The sequence below is a fragment of the Pristiophorus japonicus genome, chromosome 2 (genome assembly GCF_044704955.1).
Source record: "Pristiophorus japonicus isolate sPriJap1 chromosome 2, sPriJap1.hap1, whole genome shotgun sequence".
Classification (NCBI taxonomy): domain Eukaryota; kingdom Metazoa; phylum Chordata; class Chondrichthyes; family Pristiophoridae; genus Pristiophorus; species Pristiophorus japonicus.
The window spans coordinates 30,593,817-30,617,467 of NC_091978.1; the positions used below are offsets into that span (position 1 = coordinate 30,593,817).

Here is a 23,651-nt window from a genome sequence, read left to right on the forward strand (position 1 = left end):
GGGGGAGGGAAGGAGAGGGGGAGGAGGGGGAGGAAGGAGAGGGGGAGGAGGGGGAGGGAAGGAGAGGGGGAGGAGGGGGAGGGAAGGAGAGGGGGAGGAGGGGGAGGGAAGGAGAGGGGGAGGAGGGGGAGGGAAGGAGAGGGGGAGGAGGGGGAGGGAAGGAGAGGGGGAGGAGGGGAGGGAAGGAGAGGGGGAGGAGGGGGAGGGAGGGAGAGGGGAGGGAGGGAGGGAGGGGAGGGGGAGGGAGGGAGGGAGAGGGGGAGGGAGAGGGAGGGGGAGAGGGAGGGAGGGAGGGAGAGAGAGAAGAGAGAGGGGGAGAGAGAGGGGGAGAGAGAGGGGAGAGGGAGAGAGAGGGGGGCGTCGGGTCGGGGAACAGGAGCGTGGGTTGGGTCAGTCGGGGGGGGGGGGGGAGCGGGTCTCGGGTCGGGGCGGGCCGAGGGGGTCGGGTCTCGGGTCGGGGCGGGGGGAGCGGGTGTCGGGGCGGGGGGGGGCGGGTGTCGGGTCTTGGGTCGGGGGGGAGCGGATCTCGGGTGTCAGTCGGGGCGGGGGTAGCGGGTGTCGGGTGTCGGGTCGGGGGGAGCGGGTGTCTGATCGGGGGGGGGGGGGGGGAGAGCGGGTGTCGGGTCTTGGGTCGGGGGGGAGCGGATCTCGGGTGTCAGTCGGGGCGGGGGGGGGCGGGTGTCGGGTCTCGGGTCGGGGGGGAGCGGGTCTCGGGTGTCAGTCTGGGCGGGGAGAGCGGGTGTCGGGTCTCGGGTTGGTGCAGGGGCGGGGGAAGCGGGTGTCGGGACGAGGGGGCGGAGCGCGTGTCGGGTCGGAGCGGGTGTCAGGTCGGGTCTGGTCGGTGGGGGGGGCGGGGAGCGAGTGTCGGGTCTGGTCGGGCGGGGAGCAGGAGCTGGCCGTGGGAGGAGCCTCATTCACGTAGCCCCAGTGAGGCCATTGGGCCAGGGCTAGGGGCTGCGTGCTTCGGGCCCCTCCCACACAGTTCGGTGCCTGGAGCTACTGCACTTGCGTGCCGACTGTAGCGCGCATGTGCAGAGGTCCCGGCACTGTTTTCAGCGCCGGGACCTGGCTCCGCCCCCCCACAGCTCGTGCTGACAGCGCCGAGGGCCAGAGGATCTGTAAGTAGGTGGAGAATACCGAGGATTTTTTTAGGCGCCCTTTTCGGCGCGAAAAACGGGCGCCCAGCTCGGAGAGGCGCCCGTTTTTTTTCTTGTGGAAACTTGGGCCCATGGAGTGGGATAAAGCAAGGTTAATCCTTATTCCATTAGGGTCCATACTGAGCTACACCAGGTGGAAGGGATACTGGCAACAATCACAGCATTGCTTAATAGAGATAAAAGGGAGAGATAAAAGGGAGACAACGATATCGGGTCACTATTTTCCTGGTGGCTGAGCAAAAATGGTCATCAGTGAAGGATTGTAAATGCAGAGGACCAAAGGGAGTACAGGTACTACTAATAACTTCGAGAAAACTCAGGGTACAAGACTTCCATTGTTGAGTAAATACCCTCATCAAAAAAAAATAAGCTATTCAGTTCCATTCATCATAAATGCTGTATTGGAAGCTGTAAAAGAACAGATGATCCAAATCGTCACTCCCAACTAAAGGAACAAGATCTGAATGCTAGCTGCTGTGATAGGAAGATGATAATTTGAACATAATTTTTAATCGTTGAAGCATATGTGGGAAAAATCTCAAAGGCAAGCTGCATAATGTCAAAGGTACTTACATCAAATTCATTCAAAGCTGCAGCTAATTCCCCAATGCCAACATGTCCATGTTTGTCATCTGCCATTGAAGTAGACTGGGCTGCATTTGAAATTCCAGCAATAGCCTCTTGCACTTGTTTGAAGACATAATCTCGGTTGGCTCTGGTAGCAGCTACATCAGGGTGTCGGAGGAATGCTTGGGAAGCAGTGTACAGCATTGTAGCATTCTTCTTCAAGGCACCCCGAGCAGCTGCCATTTCGTCCCTGCAGTGAAGATCTTTCAGCTCCTGCAATTGTGAAATATACAAAATAAACATACAATTTTCTCAATATGGACAGCTTTGTAGGAGTAATGCTGCTTGATTCTATGATTCTATGCTAGTAAATATCTGGAATAAACTGTTGCACAATGCAGAAACACAATGTGAATGCCAATTATGAAATAGCCGCTGTGAAATATAAGAGGCAAGGAAATCAGATTACAGTTTAGACTGTTTCTGGGCACAGCCACTGTGAAATATTTCTGGCTAAAAATAATTTTTAGGATATTCTTAGAAAATCTGCATACCCTGCAGAAGGAAGCAATATGGTAAATAAAAGGTCAACACACAAGCCCTTTCAATGTCATTGGCTCACTTTTTATTGTTGGATTTACACAATTTAAACTTTTATTGGTTGTTCACTGCCAACTGATAAATGGGTCTGTGCAGAAATGATCAGCAGAAGTATCGATATTCTTCAGTTTTAATTTATTCAGAATAATCCCATCTCAATGATCCAACATTTGAAAAGATAAACTTTGTGAGGGTTATATAAGCACCATAAATTTAAATCATGCATGCAAACAGGCTTGTCATTGCATTGCATACATTAGGGTAGATTTTCATCAATGTTCCCCGAGTGCAAACAGGGGAATAATGAGGGAGAGATCAGCAATACTGACTTCCTGCTTATTATGTACACAATGTGCACTTACAACAGTTTTGAATAGCTTAGGAGGCTTCCATCAGAAAGAAGCGGTTAATTTATTTCAATATTGTAATATGATATAGAAATTGTCCTTAAATGTTCCTACTATTTCTTGGAGATTGATAACTCATAAAAATGCCTATATACACAACAGGTGCGCAGGACTGCTAAGCAGCCCTTGGATGCGGAAATGTTAATTTAAAGGGATAGAGGAAGAGAAACTATAGCTTCACGTTCAAACCGGAAGAGCATTCCGATCTGCGGCAAGTTAAGATTGTGGGGCTGGGACCACCCCCACCCCAGCCATCTTAATCCACTGCCCACACCATTTCTCCCAGCGATGCAGGGTTACAATTTGGGCTGATAAGCTTCAAAGCATGATTTGTAAGCATTTGTGTGCAATGGATACAGGCACTGCCATATTTTGCTTAGCGTCTAGAAACTCGGACAATTGGTTGAAATGCCTTTGGAGCCTTTCCAAATACACAGATTATCACCCAGATCAACCTATAGCAGAACCTGGCCAACATCCAGGCTTAGGCTAACAAGTACCAAGCGATGAGTTACACAGGGCTAGAATATCCTAACAACCTGCCAGCGCCAGATTGCCGCCCAAAAGACCGCTAAGATTCCCATTATCATCACAGGCGAAAACTTCCCCCCCAAAAAAGAAAGAAATCCACCCAGCAAAAAAAAAAGGCGTTGCACCCCGATTCTCAGTGGAAAAGGTGAATTTTGGGCCGATTGGGCGGTGCTTAAAAGAAAATGAACAATAATTAATAAATTTACTAAGAATTTACCCTGAGGCAGCAGGTTGGGCCTTGGAGAAAAACACAAAATATTTTCAAAAAACATAACATACAAAAATCATAAAAACATTCTCAGGACCCTTTTAACTTAAATTATTACAACAGTAAAAAAACAATTACTTACCTTTTTCTTGCAGAGCTGCTTACCTACCGCCCAGCTCAGCTGATTCTCGTGTTTTTTTTTTATACCTACCTACGGGTCACCGCTGGCCAAATATCATGCCATGGCGATCTGTGGACGGTGCACGCTGGCGGTCCACACCCCATTGGTACTTCGAAACCACCGGCATAACTCAGCTGGGAATTTCTCGCTAACCCGGTTATCACCCAAAACGGCCAATACCGCCGAGAAACCGGGCGGTGAACCACTACAAATTCTAGCCCAGAGAATCTACAGCACAGAAACAGACCATTCGGCCCAACTGGTTGGTCTACATCGGCGTTCTCGCTCCACAAGAGCCTCCTCTCGCATCACTTCATCTAACCTTATTCTAACATACCCTTCTATTCATGTGCTTATCTAGCTTCCTCTTAAATACCTCGAAGCTATTCGCCTTAATAACGCCTTGTGTTAGAGCATTCCACATCCTTACCACTCTCTGGGTAAAGAAGTTCCTCCTGAATTCTCTATTCATTTATCAATAATTATCTTGTATTTATCACCTGCAACAAGAAAAGGCCAAATCAGCTCCCCTGATCTTCAATATTACTACAATCAACATCCTAGTAATTGTCAATGACCAAAAGGTTAACTGGAGTATCTAAATCAACATGGTTACAAGAGCAAGACAGAGGCTGTATACTCCGTAAAGAGTGGCTCCCTTGGTCCCTTGAAGCCTCTCTACCATCTACAAGGCTCATGTCAGGAGTGTGATAAAATACTTATTATTTGCCTGGATGGGTTCCCAGCTGCAACAACATTGTAGCTCTGCTAATAAGGGATGAGATCAGTGCAGTAGTGAAAAATGATGTTGGCTCAGAAGATCAAGTAGCATTAGTAGTTTGGGTGGAGATAAGAAATAATAAGGGAAAGAAGTCACTGGTGGGAGTGGTCTACAGGCCCCCGAACAGTAGCCACATTGTAGGATGGAGTATAAATCAAGAAATAATGAAGGTTTGTAAGAAAGGTATGACAATAACCATCGGCGATTTTAATCTTCATATTGATTGGACAAATCAAATTCGCAAAGGTAGCCTTGAGGAAGAGTTCAGAGAGTGTATGCAGGAAGGTTTCTTGGAAAAAAACATTGTGGAACCAACCAGGACGCAGACTATTTTAGATCTGGTAATGTGTAACGAGTTGGGAACAATTAATGATCTCGTAGCGAAGGATCCTCTTGGGAAGAGTGATCATAACATAGTAGAATTTAAAATTCAGTTTGAGGGTGAGAAAGCTAGGTCTCAAACTAGTGTCCTGAACTTAAATCATGGTAATTACAAAAGGTATGAAAGGCAGAGTTGGTTTAAGTAAACTGGTAAAATATATTAAAGGGTAAGACTGTCGAAAAGCAGTGGCAAACATTTAAGGAGATGTTTCATAACTCTCAGCAAAGATATATTCCATTGAGAAAGACTAAAAGAAGGATGAACCATCCATGGCTAACTAAGGAAGTAAATGATGGTATCATATTAAAAACAAAGGCACACAATGTTATGAAGAACAGTGGAAGGCTAGAGGATTGGGAAATTTTTAGAAACCAGCAAAGGATGACTAAAAAAATGATAGAGAGAAGATAGCGAGTAAACTAGCAAGAAATATCAAACAGGCAGTAAGAGCTTCTACAAGTATATAAAAAGGAAGCGAGTAGCTAAATTAAACATTGGTCCCTTGGTGGATGAGACTAGTGAATTAATAATGGGAAACAGGTAAATGGCAGAGACTTTGAACAAATATTTTGTATCGGTCTTCACAGAAGAAGACACTAAAAGCATCCCAATAATTGATAATAAAGGGGCTATTGGGGTGGGGGGAAACTTAAAACAATCACTATCACTAAAGTAAAAATACTAGGCAAACTAATGGGACTAAAGGTGGACAAGTCCCCTGGTGTTGAGGTGGCTGCAGAGATAGTGGATGCATTGGTTGTAATTTACCAAAAGTTCCTGAATTCTGGAGAGGTCCCAGCGGACTGGAAAACCGCAAATATAACGCCCCTATTTAAGAAAGGAGGGAGACAGAAAACAGGAAACTATAGACCAGTTAGCCTAACATCTGTCAGTGGGAAAATGTTGGAGTCGATCATTAAGGAAGTAGTATGAGGACATTTAGAAAATCATAATGCAGTCAAGCAGAGTCAGCATGGTTTTATGAAAGGGAAATCATGTTTGACAAATTTGCTGGAATTCTGTGAGGATGCAACGAGCTGGGCGGATAGAGGGGAACCAGTAAATGTCATGTATTTGGATTTCCAGAAAGCACTCGACAAGGTGCCACATAAAAGGCTACTGCACAAGATAACAGCTCATGGGGTTGGGGGTAATATATTAGTGTGGATAGAGGATTGGTTAACTAACTGAAAACAGAGAGTCAGGATAAATGGGTCATTTTCAGGTTGGCAAACTGTAACTAGTGGGGTGCCACAGGAATCAGTGCTGGAGTCTCAACCATTTACAATTTATATTAATGACTTGGATGAAGGAACCGAGTGTAATATAGCCAAAATTGCTGATAATGCAAAGATAGGTAGGAAAGCAAGTTGTGAGGAGGACATAAAGGGGCCAAATTTCAGGGTGCATATAAGGCCCGTTTCCGTCGTTTTGCGGCACCCATGTGGCAGAATTGAGTGGTCACCGCATTGCAGTCCATTGGCCGCCCCAACCAAAACCCAGCTCGGGAATTTTTCACCCGGTCCCCACTTCCGTCCTGCTGCTGCCGACCGCCGCAAGCGCATCAAAGCGCGCGCCACCGCTATTCCACTACTACATTTTAATCCACCCCAAATTTAGGTAAAAAAATCCACGATCCGCCCAACAGCTTTTTCTGTCGGTGCACCTTCTCCTGCCTGTGTGCGGCCAGGCAGCACGGCGGCCCTTCAAGGGGAGAGCCCGCGGTCGCCAATTGTGTAATTTTTGCCAGCTGTCTTGCCAATCAGCCGGCAAATTATTTCCTCGGGTTCGGCCGGGCGGTCAACAGTGTGCCAGGCCGCTGGCCCAGCCGAAACCCTCCCCGGTGGTTTAGAGGCCGAAGCTTAAAAATCCCCGATTCTCTTCCCTTTGACTTACCGCCGCACTTCCACCCCCACTATGACCGACTTCCAGTTCGACACCAAAAAAATTTCAAAGTTCCTAAAATCGATCCAAAGTCTGTCTCATCGCTCCCGACGGAAAAACCAGGTAAGAAATCATTGGTGCGCCAGCTTTCTAGCGTGTCTGAATTACGGCCCCAAAGAATCTACAAAGGGATATAGATAGCCCAAGTAAGTGAGCAAAAATTTGGCTGATGGAGTATAATGTGGGAAAATGGGAGGTTATCTACTTTGGTAGAAAAATAAAAAAGCAAATTATTATTTAAATGGGGACAGATTACAAAATGCTGTGGTACAGAGGGATCTTGGGGTCCTTGTACATGAAACAAAATGTTTACTTGCAGGTACAGCAAGTAATCAGGAAGACAAATGGAATGTTGACCTTTATTGCAAAGGGATAAAAGTATAAAAGTAGAGAAGTCCTGCTACAACTGTACAGGGCATTGGTGCGACCACACCTGGAGTACTACATACAGTTTTGGTCTCGTTATTTAAAGAAGCATATACTTGCATTGGAGGCAGTTCAGAGAAGGTTCACGAGGTTGATTCCTGAGATAAAGGGGTTTTCATATGAAGAAATGTTGAGCAGGTTGGGCCGATACTCATTGGAGTTTAAAAGACGGAGAAGTGATCTTATTGAAACGTCTAAGATTTTGAGGGGGCTTGACAGGGTAGATGCAGAGAGGATGTTTCTCCTCGTGGTGCAAATCTCGAACTAAGGGGCATAGTTTCAGAATAAGGGTCGCTCTTTAAAACGGAAATGAGGAGGAATTTATTCTCTGAGGGTCATGAGTCGTTGGAATTCTCTACCTCAGAGAGCTGTGGAGGCTGGGTCATTGAATGGATTTAAGGTGAATGTATTTAAGGTGGAGATAGACAGATTTTTGAATGATGTGAGTCAAGGGTTATGGGGAGCGGGCAGGGGAGTGGAGTTGAGGCCAGGATCAGATCAGCCATGATCTTATTGAATGGCGGAGCAGGCTCGAAGGGATAAATAGTCTACTTCTGCTCATATTCCTTATGCTTTTATGTAATATTTGAAATTCAACATCATCCAGGCAGAGCAGTCCGCTTCGATCACTGGACTCAATATCTACCCCTAAACCATCAGTGCACTGTAGCTACAGTTTACAATTTAAAAAATGCACTGGAACAACTCACTTCACTTACTTCAACCAGTCTGTAATCTCTATCTAGAAGGACAAGAGCAGCAAGATCATGGGAATATCACCACCTTCAAGTTCCCCTCAGTCACTATTTTGACATGGACTATGATCACCAGTCCATTATAACTGGGTCAAAATGCTGTAACTCACTACCTAATATCATCATGGGAGCACGACTCTGACAGGGCTGCAGCATGTTAAGGAGAAGACCCATTACCACCTTCTCTTGCCAGCATTACCATCACACCAACAATCTTTTTCTGAAAAGTGACTGCGTTTGTTCTGTATCTATAAAGCATGCATTCCCATGTTCCGCCACCAGGGAGCGCATTCCCTGAAGTCCCAAGGGATCCCAGCATTCCTTGGGAGCACTGTATATAAACCGGCCCGTTCCTCACTCTGGAGTGTCTTAATAAAGACTGAGGTCACTGTTACTTTAACCTCTCTGTGTGCAGTCTCATCTGTATTAGGAACACAATAACTGGCGACGAGAATACGAATTCAACGCAAAGATGCAGCAAACTGTGGGCATCCTGGAGAAGTTCTCGGAGGGTGAGGACTGGGAAGCCTATGTCGAACAGCTAGACCAGTACTTTGTAGCCGAGTTTTGGAGGAAACGCTGCAAAAAGGAGAGCGGTCCTCCTCACGGTCTGCGGGACACCGACTTACAGCCTCATGAAGAATCTTCTGGCTCCGGTGAAACCCACAGATAAGTCGTATGAGGAGCTGTGTACACTGGTTTGGGAACATCTTAACCCGAGGGAGAGCGTGCTGATGGCGAGGTATCGGTTCTACACGTGCCAGCAATCTGAAGGTCAGGAAGTGGAGAGCTACGTCACTGAGCTAAGGCGACTTGCAGGAAAATGTGAGTTTGATGGCTACCTGGAGCCGATGCACAGAAACATTTTTGTACTGGGCATTGGCCACAAGACCATCCTACGAAAACTTTTGACTGTAGAGACACCGACCCTCAGTAAGGCCATTGTGATAGCACAGGCGTTTATGTCCACCAGTGGTAACACCAAACAAACTCTCAGCGCACAAGTGATAGCAATGTTCATAAATTAACTGGAACTGTGTTTGCGAGCAGAAATGTACAAGACAGAAACCACGAGTCTGCAACTGCCAGCAGGCCTCAGGTGACCCAGATGACTCAGAGTCCGCAACCAAGGATGAATGCAAGGCAATTCACCCCTTGTTGGCGTTGTGGAGGCATCCATTCAGCCTATTCATGCCGCTTCAAATGGGTATATTTGCAAGAGCTGTGGAACAGTGGGGCACCTCCAACAAGCTTGCAGACGACCTGCAAGCTCTGCACAACCTGCTAACCACCACGTGGCAGAGGAAGATCAGTCCATGGTGGATCAAAGCAATTTCGAGCCTCAGAGAGAGGAGGCAGATGCTAAAGTACACGGGGTGCACACATTTTCGACAAAATGTCCACCGATAATGCAAAATGTAAAATTGAATGGCTTACCCATATCTATGGAACTGGACACTGGCGCTAGCCAATCCATCATGAGTAAAAGGATGTTTGAGAAACTGTGGTGCAACAAGCCCCATCCACAGGAAACTGAGAACGTACACCAAAGAGCTTATCGCTGTCCTGGGCAGCGCCATGGTCAAGGTCACCTACGAGGGCACGGTGCACAAACTACCACTCTGGATTATTACGGGCGATGGCCCCACACTGCTTGCAAGGAGCTGGCTGGGCAAAATCCGCTGGAACCGAGATGACATCCAAGTGCTATCACATGTCGATGAGGCCTCACGTACCCAGGTTCTTAACAAATTTCCTTCTCTTTTTGAGCCAGGCATTAGAAACTTTTCCGGGGCCAAGGTGCGGATCCACTTGGTCCCAGAGGCACGACTCATTCACCACAAGGCGCGAGCGGTATCTCATATGATGAGGGAGAGAGTGGAAATCGAGCTGGACAGGCTGCAACGCGAGTGCATCATCTCCCCAGTGGAATTCAGCGAGTGGGCCAGACCGATTGTTCCAGTGCTCAAAAATGATGGCACGGTCAGGATTTGCGGCGATTATAAAAGTAAGTATTTCTCGCTACAGGACCAATATCAGCTACTTAAGGCAGACAACCTATTTGCGACGCTGGCAGGAGGCAAGACGTTCACCAAGCTCGACCTGACTTCGGCCTACATGACGCAGGAGCTGGAGGAGTTTTCAAAGGGCCTCACCTGCATCAACACGCACAAGGGACTGTTCATCTACAACAGATACTCGTTTGGAATTCGGTCAGCTGCAGCGATCTTCCAGAGAAACATGGAGAGCCTACTCAAGTCGGTACCACACATGGTGGTCTTTCAGGACAACATATTGGTCACGGGTCGGGACACCGCCGAGCACCTACAAAACCTGGAGGAGGTCCTCCAGCGATTGGATCACGTAGGGCTGCGGCTCAAGAGGTCGAAATGCATCTTCGTGGCAACAGAAGTGGAGTTTTTGGGGAGAAATATCACGGCGGATGGCATTCGGCCCACAGACGCCAAGACAGAGGCTATCAGGAACGCACCCAGGCCACAGAACGTCATGGAGCTGCAGTCGTTCCTGGGACTCAACTATTTTGGTAACTTCCTACCGGGGTTAAGCATCTTCTTAGAGCCCCTACATGTGTTATTGCGTAAAGGTGAGAACTGGATATGGGGAAAAAAAAACAAGTAATTGCTTTTGAGAGAGCCAGAAACATTTTATGCTCCAACAAGCTGCTTGTATTGTATAACCCGTGTAAAAGACTTGTGCTAGCATGTGATGCGTCGTCATAAGGAGTCTGGTGTGTATTGCAACAAGCTAACATTATGGGGAAGTTGCAGCCTGTCGCCTATGCTTCCAGGAGTGTGTGTGTTCGGGGTAAAGGAAATGCATCAGTACCTGTTTGGCCTCAAATTTGAGCTGGAAACCCATCACAAGCCCCTCATATATCCCTGTTCGCTGAAAACAAGGGGATAAATACTAATGCCTCAGCCTGCATACAAAGGTGGGCACTCGCGCCATCAGCCTATAACAAAACCATCCACCACAGGCCAGGCACCGAGAACTGTGTGGATGCTCACAGTCGGTTACCATTGCCCACCTCGGAGGTGCAAATGGTGCAGCCTGCAAACTTGTTGATGGTGGCGCAGCCCGCAGACTTGTTGATGGTCATGGAAACGTTTGAAAATGATAAATCACCTGTCACGGCCCGCCAGATTAGGACTTGGACCAGCCAAGATCCTCTGCTGTCCCTAGTAAAAAAACTGTGTACTGCATGGGAGCTGGGCCAGCATCCCCGTTGAAATGCAAGAGCTAATCAAGCCGTTCCAGCGGCGAAAGGACGAACTGTCCATTCAGACAGACTGCCTGTTGTGGAGTAACCACGTAGTGCTACCCAAAAAGGGCAGGGAGACGTTCATCTCGGATCACCACAGCACACACCCGGGCATAGTAATGATGAAAGCGATAGCCAGATCCCACGTGTGGTGGCCCGGTATCGACTCTGACTTAGAGTCCTGTGTACGGCAATGCAGCGTATGTGCTCAGTTGAGCAACGCGCATAGAGAGGCACCGTTAAGTTTGTGGTCCTGGCACTCCAGACCATGGTTGAGGATCCATGTCGACTATGCTGGCCCGTTTCTCGGTAAAATGTTCCTGGTGGTGGTGGATGCTTTTTCAAAATGGACTGAATGTAAAATAATGTCGGGAAGCACCGCCAACACCGCAATTGAAAGCCTGAGGGCCATGTTTGCCACCCACGGCCTGCCTGACATACTGGTCAGTGACAACGGGCCATGTTTCACCAGTGCCGAATTTAAAGAATTCATGACCCACAATGGGATCAAACATGTCACCTCGCCCCGTTTAAACCAGCCTCCAATGGGCAGGCAAAGCGGGCAGTACAAACAATCAAACAAAGCCTTAAATGAGTCACAGTCGGCTCACTCCAAACCTGCCTGTCCCGAGTACTGCTCAGCTACCGCACGAGACCCCACTCACTCACAGGGGTGCCCCCGGCTGAGCTACTCATGAAAAGGACACTTAAAACCCAGACGCTCACTGGTTCACCCCAACCTGCATGATCAGGTAGAGAGCAGGTGGCAGCAACAAAATGTAAACGATAGTCGCACACTGTGTCACGGGAAATTGATCTGAATGACCCTGTGTATGTGCTAAACTATGGGTATGGTCCCGAGTGGATCGCGAGCACGGTGATAGCTAAAGAAGGGAGTAGGGTGTTTGTAGTCAAACTAGACAATGGACAAATTTGCAGAAAGCACCTGGACCAAACGAGGCACAGACTGCCCTGAACAACCCACAGCAGACACCACATTTTTCGAGCCCACAACACACACCCAAAGGATCAACACCACCTTATTGAACCCATCACGCCAAACAGCCCAGCAAGGCCAGGCTCACTCAGCAGCCCTGCAGGGCCAACAACACGCCAGCCCAGCGAGGGCACTGCCAACACACCAGAACAGACATTTGTACCGAGGCAGTCCACCAGGGAAGGAAAGGCTCCCGACCGCCTCACCTTGTAAATAGTTTTCACTTTGACCTTGGCGGGGGGAATGATGTGGTGTATCTGTAAAGCATGCACTCCCATGTTCCGCCACCAGGGAGCACATCCCCTAAAGTCCCATGGTATCCCAGCATCCCTTGGGAGCACTGTATATAAACCGGCCTCTAAGGCCTGTTTCCTCACACTGGAATGTCTTAATAAAGACTGAGGTCACTGTTACTTTAACCTCCCTGTGTGCAGTCTCATCTGTGTTAGGAACACAATAGCATTCCTTTCATCTAAAGCGTAATCCCCTGTCGCTCCTTATGGCACAAGCCGAAACCTTCAGAGGCAGCTATGACCACAGAAACTTGCATGCAATGAGCTAATTGATCTTATAGAATCATAGAAAATTGCAATACAGAAAGAGGCCATTCGGCCCATCATGTCCGTGTTGGTCAGAAAAGAGCCTCCCATCCTGACCCCACCTTTCAGTACTACATCTGTAGCTCTGTAGGTAACAGCTTTTTAAAGAGCACATCCAAGTACTTTTCAAATGTGGTGAGGGTTTCTGCCTCTACCACCCTTTCAGGCAGTGAGTTCCAGACCCCGCCACCCTCGGTGAAACATTTTTTCCTCATCTCCCCTCCAATCCTTCTTCCAACTACTTTAAATCCATGTCTCCTGGTTATTGACCCCTCTGCTAAGGGAAACAGATCCATCCTATCCATTATCAAGGCCCCTCATAATTTTATACACAATTAAATCTCTCCTCAGCCTTCACTGTTGCAAAGAAAACAATCCCAGCCTATCCAATCATTCTTCATAGCTGTAATTTTCCAGTCCTGGCAACATCCTCTTAAATCTCCTCTGCACCCTCTCTAGTGCAATCACATCTTTCCTATAATATGGTGACCAGAACTGTACACAGTACTCAAGCAGTGGTTTAACTAGCGTTGTATACAGTTCTAGTATAACTTCTCTGCTCATATATTCTATGCCTCGGCTAATAAAAAAGCATTCCATATGCCTTTTCAACTACCTTATCGACCTGTCCTGCTACCTTTAAATGATCTGTGGACATACACTCCAAGGTCCCTCTGTATCTCCACACCTCCAATTTATTGTGTATTCCCTTGCCTCAAATGCAATACCTCATTATACCAGATTGAATTCCATTTTTCACTTTTCTGTCCAACTGACCAGTTCATTGATATCTTCCTGCAGTCTAAAGTTTTCCTCCTGACCGTCAACCACACAGCCAATTTTTGTATCATCTGCAAATTTCTTTTTCCCCCTACATTTAAATTTAAATCATTTATATTTATCACAAAAAGCAAGGGACCGAGTCCTGAGCTCTGTGGAACCACACTGGAAACACCCTGCCAGTTGCAAAAATACACAACCATTACCCTTTGCTTCCTGCCACTGAGCCAATTTTGGATCCAATTTGCCACTCTCCCTCGGATCCCACGGGCTTTTACTTTTTTAAAATCAGCCTGCCATGTGGGACCTTGTCAAAAGCCTTGCTAAAATCCACTGGGACTACATTAAAATACACTGCCCTCATCAACCCTCCTTGTTACCTCCTCAAAAAATTCAATCAAGTTCGTCAGACATGACCTTCCCTTAACAAATCCATGCTGACTGTCCTTGATTAATCTAAATGAAGGTTTATACTATCCCTCAGAATTGATTCCAATAATTTGCCCACACCGAGGTTAAACTAACTGGCCTGTAATTACTCAGTTTATCCCTTCCTCCCTTTTTTGACAATGGTATAACATTGGCAGTTCTCCAATCCTTTGGCACCACTCCTGTAGCCAGGGAGGATTAGAAAATGATGGTCAGAGCCTTCGCAATTACCTCCCTTGCTTCTTTTAATAGCCTAGGATATATTTCATCCAGTCCTGGTGATTTATCTACTTTCAAAGATGCTAAACCTCTTAATACTTCCCCTCTTACTATATTTATCACATCCAATATTTCACTCTTTTCCTCTTTAACTTCAACATCGTCCCCCTCTTTTGTGAAGACAGTTGCAAAGTATTCATTAAGCATCTTAACCACATCCTCCACTTCCAACATAGATCACCATCTTGGTCATGAATAGGCCCTATTCTTTCCTTAGTTATCCTCTTGCTCGTTGTACAATTATAAAACATCTTTGGGTTTTCTTTGATTCTACTTGCCAGTATTTTTTCATGCCATCTCTAGACTTTCCTAATTTGGCTTCTTAATTTCACCCTGATACTTTCTGTACTCTTCCAGACTTTCTGCAGTATTGAGCTCTCAGTATCTGATATAAGCTTCCGCTTTTTGCCTTATATTACCATGTATGCACCTCGTCATCCAGGGTGCTCTAAATTTGGCAGTTCTACCCTTTTGCTTTGTGGGAAAATATTTACCCTGAACTCCAGGTACCTCCCCCTTGAATGCCTCCCACTTCTCGGATTTACTTTCAAGTAGCTGTTTCCACTCCACTTTTGCTAAATCTCTTCGCAACCTCATAAAATTGGCCTTCACTCAATTTACAACCTTTCCTCCTGATCTATCTTTGTCCTTACCCATAATTATGCTAAAACTAACTGAATTATGATTGCCACAAAAATGTTCTCCCACTGATACTCCTTCCACCTGCCCAGCTTCATTCGCTAAAACTAAATCCAATACTGTTCCCCCTCTTGTTGGGCTTGCTACATACTGGCTAAAAAAGTTCTCCAGAATACAACTTAGGAATTCTGTGCTCTCTATGCATTTTACACCGATAGTACCCCAGTTAATATTAGGGTAATTGAAATCCTCCACTATTACTGCCCCATTGTTTTTGCACTTGTCAGAAATGTGCCGACAAATTTGCTCTTCTATCTCTCTTGGACTCTTTGGGGATCTATAGTACACTCCCAGCAGTGTGATTGCCCCTTTTTTGTTCTTTCGTTCAACCCATATAGCCTCATTTGATGATCCTTCAAACACATCATCCCTTCTCACAGCTGTAAGTGTTTCTTTAACCAATACTGTCAACTCCCCCTCCTTTTTTAACCCTCTGCCTTATTTCCTAAACTCCTTGCATTAAAGTATATACCATTTAGCATTGCCAAACTGCCGTGTCTATTTTCTAGCCTTCGTTTCCTCTGAATTCCAAACTCGCTTACTAATTTTACGCCTTGCTTCTCTCCCTTCCAAATCAACTCTCATGTTCCCATCCCCCTGCCAAGCTAGTTTAAACCCTCCCAAATAGCACTAGCAACCCCACCCCCCGCCTCCGCTCCATACACACCAAATGAAGATATTGGTCATGGCCCCGATGAGGTGCAACCTGTCCAGCTTGTACAGATCCCACCTCCCCGAGAAACAGTCCGAATGCCTCAGGAATCTAAAGACCTCCCTCCTGTACCATCTCTCCAGCCATGCATTCATCTGCTCTATCTCCTATTTCTGTACTCACTAGCACGTAGCACCGGGAATAATCCGGAGATTACCACATTTGAGGTCCTGCTTTTTAAGAGCTTTCCTCGCTCCTTAAAATCTGCCTGCAGGACCACATCCCTCTTTCTACCCATGTCGTTGCTACCGATATGTACCACGACCTCTGGCTGTTCACCCTCCCCTCAATGTCCTGCAGCCGTTTTAACATCCTTGACCCTGGCACCAGGGAGGCAACATACCATCTTGGAATCACGTCTGCGGCCGGCTTCTGGTTTGCTTTGCAATAGCAGTTCTCAAGTTGAAAATGTACCCTCTTGATGTAATATCCAAAATGTTGGGCTCCAGATGACCATGGTATGAGAGTGTACTGTATGTTTTGGTAATTATTTTGTGAAAAGACTTTGTGAAGCACCCAGCAATGCTAGGCTTGCACGATCATGGAAATGATAATCCATCCCACAAGTTCCTTGATAACTTACATGCTCACAGCAAACCATTGCATGATAGTATCAGACCACTGCATCAAAGATGATATATAGTATAGAGAGCATAAGAAATAGGAACAGGAGCAGACCACTTGGCCCCTCGAGCTTGCTCCGCCATTTCGTAAGATCACAGCTGATCTGATCATGGATACAGCTCCACTTCCCTGCCGGCCCCCTATAACCCTTTGCTCCCTTATCGCTCAAAAATCTGGCTATCTCCGCCTTAAATATATTCAATGACCTAGCCTCCACAGCCTCTGGGGCAGAGAATTCCATAGATTTACAACCCTCAGGGAAGAAATTCCTCCTCGTCTCAGTTTTAAATGGGCAGCCCCTTATTCTGAGACTAGGTCCCCCAGTTAAAGTTTCGATAAGATCACCTCTCATTCTTCTGAACTCCAATGTGTATAGGCCCAACCTACTCAACCTATCTTCATAAGTCAACCCCCTCTTCTCCAGAATCGACCTCATGAACCTTCTCTGAACAGTCTCCAATGCAAGTATATCCTTCCTTAAATACGGTCTCCATATTATAAAAATGTAGAGGCACAGGAGAAGGTGAAATAAAGATTTACTACAATGATACCAGAATGAGAGGTTATACCCATCAGGAAAGATTGACCTGGCTAGTGTCATGTATGTAACCTTTATGTAACACTGCAATATTGTATATATGTAAGAAATGCACACCTTGACCACAGGGGGTGAACTTGTGGGAGACACTCCTCACCTGGTCACCCAGGTATATAAAAAGGGAGGTCCCACGCAGGGTAATCACTTCTTGGTCCTGTGAATAAAGGTTCAGGTCATGGAGTGACCTTGTCCACAGAATGTGCTTCATGTGGATTTGTGGTATTGTGTAAGGACGTTGCATTGGCGACGAGAAACGGGAATCATCGACCCACGAGAATGGCCACCGGCAGCACAGATGAATGGTACTGTGTTGGTGAGGACTGGGACGATTTCATTGAGAGGCTCCAGCAGAGTTTTGTCACAAAGGATTGGCTGGTAGACGTAGCAGCCGACAAGTGAAGGGTTCATCTGCTGACAGCTGTAGACCTAAGACTTACGCGCTCATGAAAGACCTGCTAGCACCTGAAATGCCGGCGGACAAAACCTTCGAAGAGCTCAGCAAACTAATCGGAGAGCACCTCAAACCGGCGAGCAGCATACACATGGCCCGACACAGATTCTATACACACTGACGTCGGGAAGGACAGAGCATACCGGATTTCGTTGCGGACCTCCGGCGCTTGGCCACTCTCTAAGTTCACAGACGCCTGCAGGGGGGAGATGCTAAGGGATTTCTTTATTGAGGGCATCGGTCATGCTGGGATTTTCAGAAAGCTAATTGAGACCAAGGACTTGACCTTGAAAGCGGCGGCGTTGATGGTACAGACTTTTATGGCGGGGGAGGAGGAAACCAAGATAATATACGCGTGCAATTCTGCCTCCAACGTGGCAATGGATCAGGGAGTCAATATCATAAACGCGACACAGAGCCCCGCAGGCAGGCAAGGGCAGTTCGACACATCCCAGGCAGCAATAGACCCAAGAGTAAGTCTCCAACAGAGAAAATGGCAGGCTGAACAGACATTTACGCCCCCCCGGGATGGGGCCATTGACACCTACTAACATGGTGCTCAAGAGCAGTCAAAGGAACAATCAGCGAGGAATGCCTTGCAACAACGCTTTTGTTCACAACAATGGAAATCTCAGTTCATGCTGGAGGTGTGGGGGCAGACATGCTGCCAGGACTTGCAGGTTTCAACAGCTCGTCTGCAGAAATTGTAACCTCAATGGCCATTTAGCTAGAATGTGCAGAAAGCCTGTAACCAGGCTAATATACGAGGCGGATGAACCAGATGAGGGGTCTGCGAGGCAGGATGACGCTTGGGGCAAATCAATGGACATTGAAGTTCAGCGGATTCATGTGGCAAACATTCACAGTTCATATACCAAAACGCCACCTATGATGATGAAAGTCCTATTAAAAGGCATTCCTGTACGCATGGAGCTGGACACGGGGGCCAGCCAGTCACTCATGAGTGTTCAACAATTCGAAAAGCTGTGCCCACTCAAAGCCAGCAGACCCAAACTAGAACGCATTGAGACGCAATTACGGATGTACACCAAAGAAATCATTCCAGTGCTAGGCAGTGCAACGTTGGCGGTCACACACAATGGATCGGTGAACCGGCTGCTGTTCTGGATTGTCCCGGGCAATGGTCCTGCGCTGTTGGGGAGCAGCTGGTTAGCTGAGATAAACTGGAAATGGGGGGGGATGTGCATGTCATGTCATCTGTGGAGCGAAGTTCACGCTCACAGGTCCTACAGCAATTTCAGTCACTATTTCAGCCTGGCGTCGGGACGTTCAAAGGTACCAGAGTGGTGATACGCATCACCCTGGACGCCAGACCAGTGCTCCACAAAGCCAGAGCTGTGCCGTATGTGATGCAGGAGAAAATTGAGAGCGAGTTGGACCGGTTGCTGAGAGAGGGCATACATGGGCAATGCATGGGCAATACATGGGCAATACACAGGCAATGCACTAGGCAATGCACTGGCAATACAAGGGCAATGCAGGGGCAATACATGGGCAATGCACGAGTAATACACAGGCAATGCACTGTCAATGCATGGACAATACACGGGCAATGCACTGGCAATAGACGGGCATGCACTGGCAGTACACGGTCAATGCACTGGCACTACACGGGCAATATACGGGCAATACATGGGCAATGAACTGCCAATGCACTGGCATTGCACTGGCAACGCACGGACATACACTGGCAATATATGGGCAATGCACTGCCAATGCACTGGCGATGCAGGGGCAATGCACAGGCAACAAAGGGCCAATGCACAGGCAATACACGGACAATTCACTGACAATACACGGGCAACATACTGGCGTTAAATTCAGCGACTGGGTAAGCCCCATCGTTCCCATCCTAAAAGCAGATGGCTCGGTCAGGATCTGTGGCGACTACAAGGCCACTATCAACCGGGTGTCACTACAAGACCAATACCCGCTCCTGGCTGGCGGCAAGCTGTTCACCAAGTTGGACCTCACCCCAGCCTACATGACCCAAGAACTGGCCGACGAATCTAAACTACTGACCACCATCACCACGCACAAGGGACTGTTTGTTTGCAACAGATGTCCATTTGGCATTCGATCAGCGGCCGCGATTTTTCAAAGAAACATGGAAAGCCTGCTCAAATCCATCCCTGGAACAATCGTCTTTCAGGACGACATCCTCATCACGGATCGTGACACCGAGGAACATCTCCACAACCTGGAGGAGGTGCTATGCCGACTGGACCGGGTAGGCCTGCGACTCAAGAAGTCTAAGTGTGTGTTTTTGGCTCCCGAGCAGGGTTGCTGCAGACAGGATTCGGCCTACCGAATCCAAAACGGAGACAATTCAACGAGCGCCCAGGCCCTGCAACACATCGGAGTTGCGTTCATTTCTGGGACTCTTGAACTATTTCGGGAACTTTCTGCCAAACTTAAGCACATTGTTGGAGCCGTTACACGTGCTCCTGCGTAAGGGTTGTGATTGGTTTTGGGGTGACTGTCAGGAACGGGCTTTCAATCGGGCGTGGAACCTACTTTGTTCAAATAAGTTGTTGACCCTGTACGACCCCCGTAAGAAATTGGTTCTGACATGTGATGCATCGTCCTATGGGGTTGGGTGCGTGTTGCAGCAGGGTAACGCTGAGGGGGCCAACTACAACCTGTGGCTTATGCCTCCAGGTCACGTTCTCAAGCTGAACAGGGTTATGGGATGGTTGAGAAGGAAGCACTCGCATGTGTCCATGGGGTGAAAAAGATGCATCAGTACCTTTTTGGCAGGAGGTTCAAATTAGAAACGGGCCACAAGCCGTTAACATCCCTGTTATCGGACAGCAAGGCTATCAATGCCAAGCATCAGCTCGCATACAGCAATGGGCTCTCACGCTCGCTGCGTATGACTACACCATCCGGCACCGGCCTGGCACTGAAAATTGCGCTGATGCAGTCAGCAGGCTTCCACTGGCCACCACCGAGGGGGCAGCGGAGCAAAGTGCTTAGATGGTCATGGCTGTCGATGCCTTTGACATCGCAGGCTCCCCCATCACAGCCCGCCAGATCAAAATCTGGACCAGAGATCCCCTCCTATCCTTGATTAAGAAATGTGTCCTGACAGGGGATTGGGCACTCGCACACGGAGTATGCCCTGAGGAGGTCAGGCCGTTTCACAGATGGATGGATGAGCTCGGCATCCAAGCCGACTGCCTACTATGGGGCAGCCGGGTCGTCATGCCCCAGAAGGGCAAAGAAGCATTCATTAGGGAACTCCACAGCGAGCACCCGGGCATCGTGCTGATGAAGACCATTGCCCGGTCACATGTGTGGTGGCTGGGAATTGATTCAGACCTAGAACACTGTTTTCGCAGATGCACGACGTGTGCCCAGTTAGGTAATGCCCCCAGGAAGGCCCCGCTCAGCCCGTGGCCCTGGCCCACCAGGCCATGGTCACATATTCACATAGACTACGCGGGTCCGTTCATGGGAAAAATGTTTCTCATTGTGGTTGATGCGTACTCGAAATGGATCGAGTGCATCATTTTGAATTCGTGCACGACATCCACCACTGTGGGGAGTCTGCGCGCAGTCTTTGCGACCCACGGCTTGCCGGACATCCTTGTTAGCGATAATGACCAATGTTTCACAAGCTACAAATTCCGGGAGTTCATATCGGGTAATGGCATTAACCATGATAGGATAGCACCATTCAAGCCAGCCTCCAATGGCCAGGCGGAACATGCGGTCCAAATCATAAAGCAAGGGAGTGTTTGCTAGTGCTGTTGGGGAGGATTTAAACTAATATGGCAGGGGGATGGGAACCAATGCAGGGAGACAGAGGGAAACAAAAAGGAGCCAAAAGCAAAAGACAGAAAGGAGATGAGGAAAAGTGTAGGGCAGAGAAACCCAAGGCAAAGAACAAAAAGGGCCACTGTACAGCAAAATTCTAAAAGGACAAAGGGTGTTAATAAAACAAGCCTGAAGGCTTTGTGTCTTAATGCAAGGAGTATCCGCAATAAGGTGGATGAATTAATTGTGCAAATAGATGTTAACAAATATGATGTGATTGGGATTACGGAGACGTGGCTCCAGGATGATCAGGGCTGGGAACTCAACATTCAGGGGTATTCAACATTCAGGAAGGATAGAATAAAAGGAAAAGGAGGTGGGGTAGCATTGCTGGTTAAAGAGGAGATTAATGCAATAGTTAGGAAAGACATTAGCTTGGATGATGTGGAATCTATATGGGTAGAGCTGCAGAACACCAAAGGGCAAAAAACGTTAGTAGGAGTTGTGTACAGACCTCCAAACAGTAATAGGGATGTTGGGGAGGGCATCAAACAGGAAATTAGGGGTGCATGCAATAAAGGTGTAGCAGTTATAATGGGTGACTTTAATATGCACATAGATTGGGCTAGCCAAACTGGAAGCAATACGGTGGAGGAGGATTTCCTGGAGTGCATAAGGGATGGTTTTCTAGACCAATATGTTGAGGAACCAACTAGGGGGGAGGCCATCTTGGACTGGGTGTTGTGTAATGAGAGAGGATTAATTAGCAATCTCATTGTGCGAGGCCCCTTGGGGAAGAGTGACCATAATATGGTGGAATTCTGCATTAGGATGGAGAATGAAACAGTAAATTCAGAGACCATGGTCCAGAACTTAAAGAAGGGTAACTTTGAAGGTATGAGGCGAGAATTGGCTAGGATAGATTGGCGAATGATACTTAGGGGGTTGACTGTGGATGGGCAATGGCAGACATTTAGAGACCGCATGGATGAAGTACAACAATTGTACATTCCTGTCTGGCGTAAAAATAAAAAGGGGAAGGTGGCTCAACCGTGGCTATCTAGGGAAATCAGGGATAGTATTAAAGCCAAGGAAGTGGCATACAAATTGGCCAGAAATAGCAGCGAACCTGGGGACTGGGAGAAATTTAGAACTCAGCAGAGGAGGACAAAGGGTTTGATTAGGACAGGGAAAATGGAGTACGAGAAGAAGCTTGCAGGGAACATTAAGGCGGATTGCAAAAGTTTCTATAGGTATGTAAAGAGAAAAAGGTTGGTGAAGACAAACGTAGGTCCCCTGCAGTCAGAATCAGGGGAAGTCATAACGGGGAACAAAGAAATGGCGGATCAATTGAACAAGTACTTTGGTTCGGTATTCACTAAGGAGGATACAAACAACCTTCCGGATATAAAAGGGGTCAGAGGGTCTAGTAAGGAAGAGGAACTGAGGGAAATCTTTATTAGTCGGGAAATTGTGTTGGGGAAATTGATGGGATTGAAGGCAGATAAATCCCCAGGGCCTGATGGCCTGCATCCTAGAGTACTTAAGGAGGTGGCCTTGGAAATAGCGGATGCATTGACAGTCATTTTCCAACATTCCATTGACTCTGGATCAGTTCCTATGGAGTGGAGGGTAGCCAATGTAACCCCACTTTTTAAAAAAGGAGGGAGAGAGAAAACAGGGAATTATAGACCGGTCAGCCTGACCTCAGTAGTGGGTAAAATGATGGAATCAATTATTAAGGATGTCATAGCAGTGCATCTGGAAAATGGTGACATGATAGGTCCAAGTCAGCATGGATTTGTGAAAGGGAAATCATGCTTGACAAATCTTCTGGAATTTTTTGAGGATGTTTCCAGTAAAGTGGACAAAGGAGAACCAGTTGATGTGGTATATTTGGACTTTCAGAAGGCTTTCGACAAGGTCCCACACAAGAGATTAATGTGCAAAGTTAAAGCACATGGGATTGGGGGTAGTGTGCTGACGTGGATTGAGAACTGGTTGTCAGACAGGAAGCAAAGAGTAGGAGTAAACGGGTACTTTTCAGAATGGCAGGCAGTGACTAGTGGAGTGCCGCAAGGTTCTGTGCTGGGGCCCCAGCTGTTTACATTGTACATTAATGATTTAGACGAGGGGATTAAATGCAGTATCTCCAAATTTGCGGATGATACTAAGTTGGGTGGCAGTGTGAGCTGCGAGGAGGATGCTATTAGGCTGCAGAGTGACTTGGATAGGTTAGGTGAGTGGGCAAATGCATGGCAGATGAAGTATAATGTGGATAAATGTGAGGTTATCCACTTTGGTGGTAAAAACAGAGAGACAGACTATTATCTGAATGGTGACAGATTAGGAAAAGGGAAGGTGCAACGAGACCTGGGTGTCATGGTACATCAGTCATTGAAGGTTGGCATGCAGGTACAGCAGGCGGTTAAGAAAGCAAATGGCATGTTGGCCTTCATAGCGAGGGGATTTGAATAC

General features: G+C 47.4%; 1 protein-coding gene across 1 annotated transcript in view; it reads right to left on the reverse strand.

Annotated features, from left to right (window-relative positions):
* Positions 1-23,651, reverse strand: part of ctnna2 (catenin (cadherin-associated protein), alpha 2) — a 1,881,920-nt gene that overhangs the window by 1,606,635 nt on the left and 251,634 nt on the right. The window contains exon 6 of the mRNA XM_070866818.1: positions 1,731-1,997. Coding sequence (XP_070722919.1) covers positions 1,731-1,997 — 267 coding nt within the window. The remainder of the gene's footprint in view (positions 1-1,730; positions 1,998-23,651) is intronic.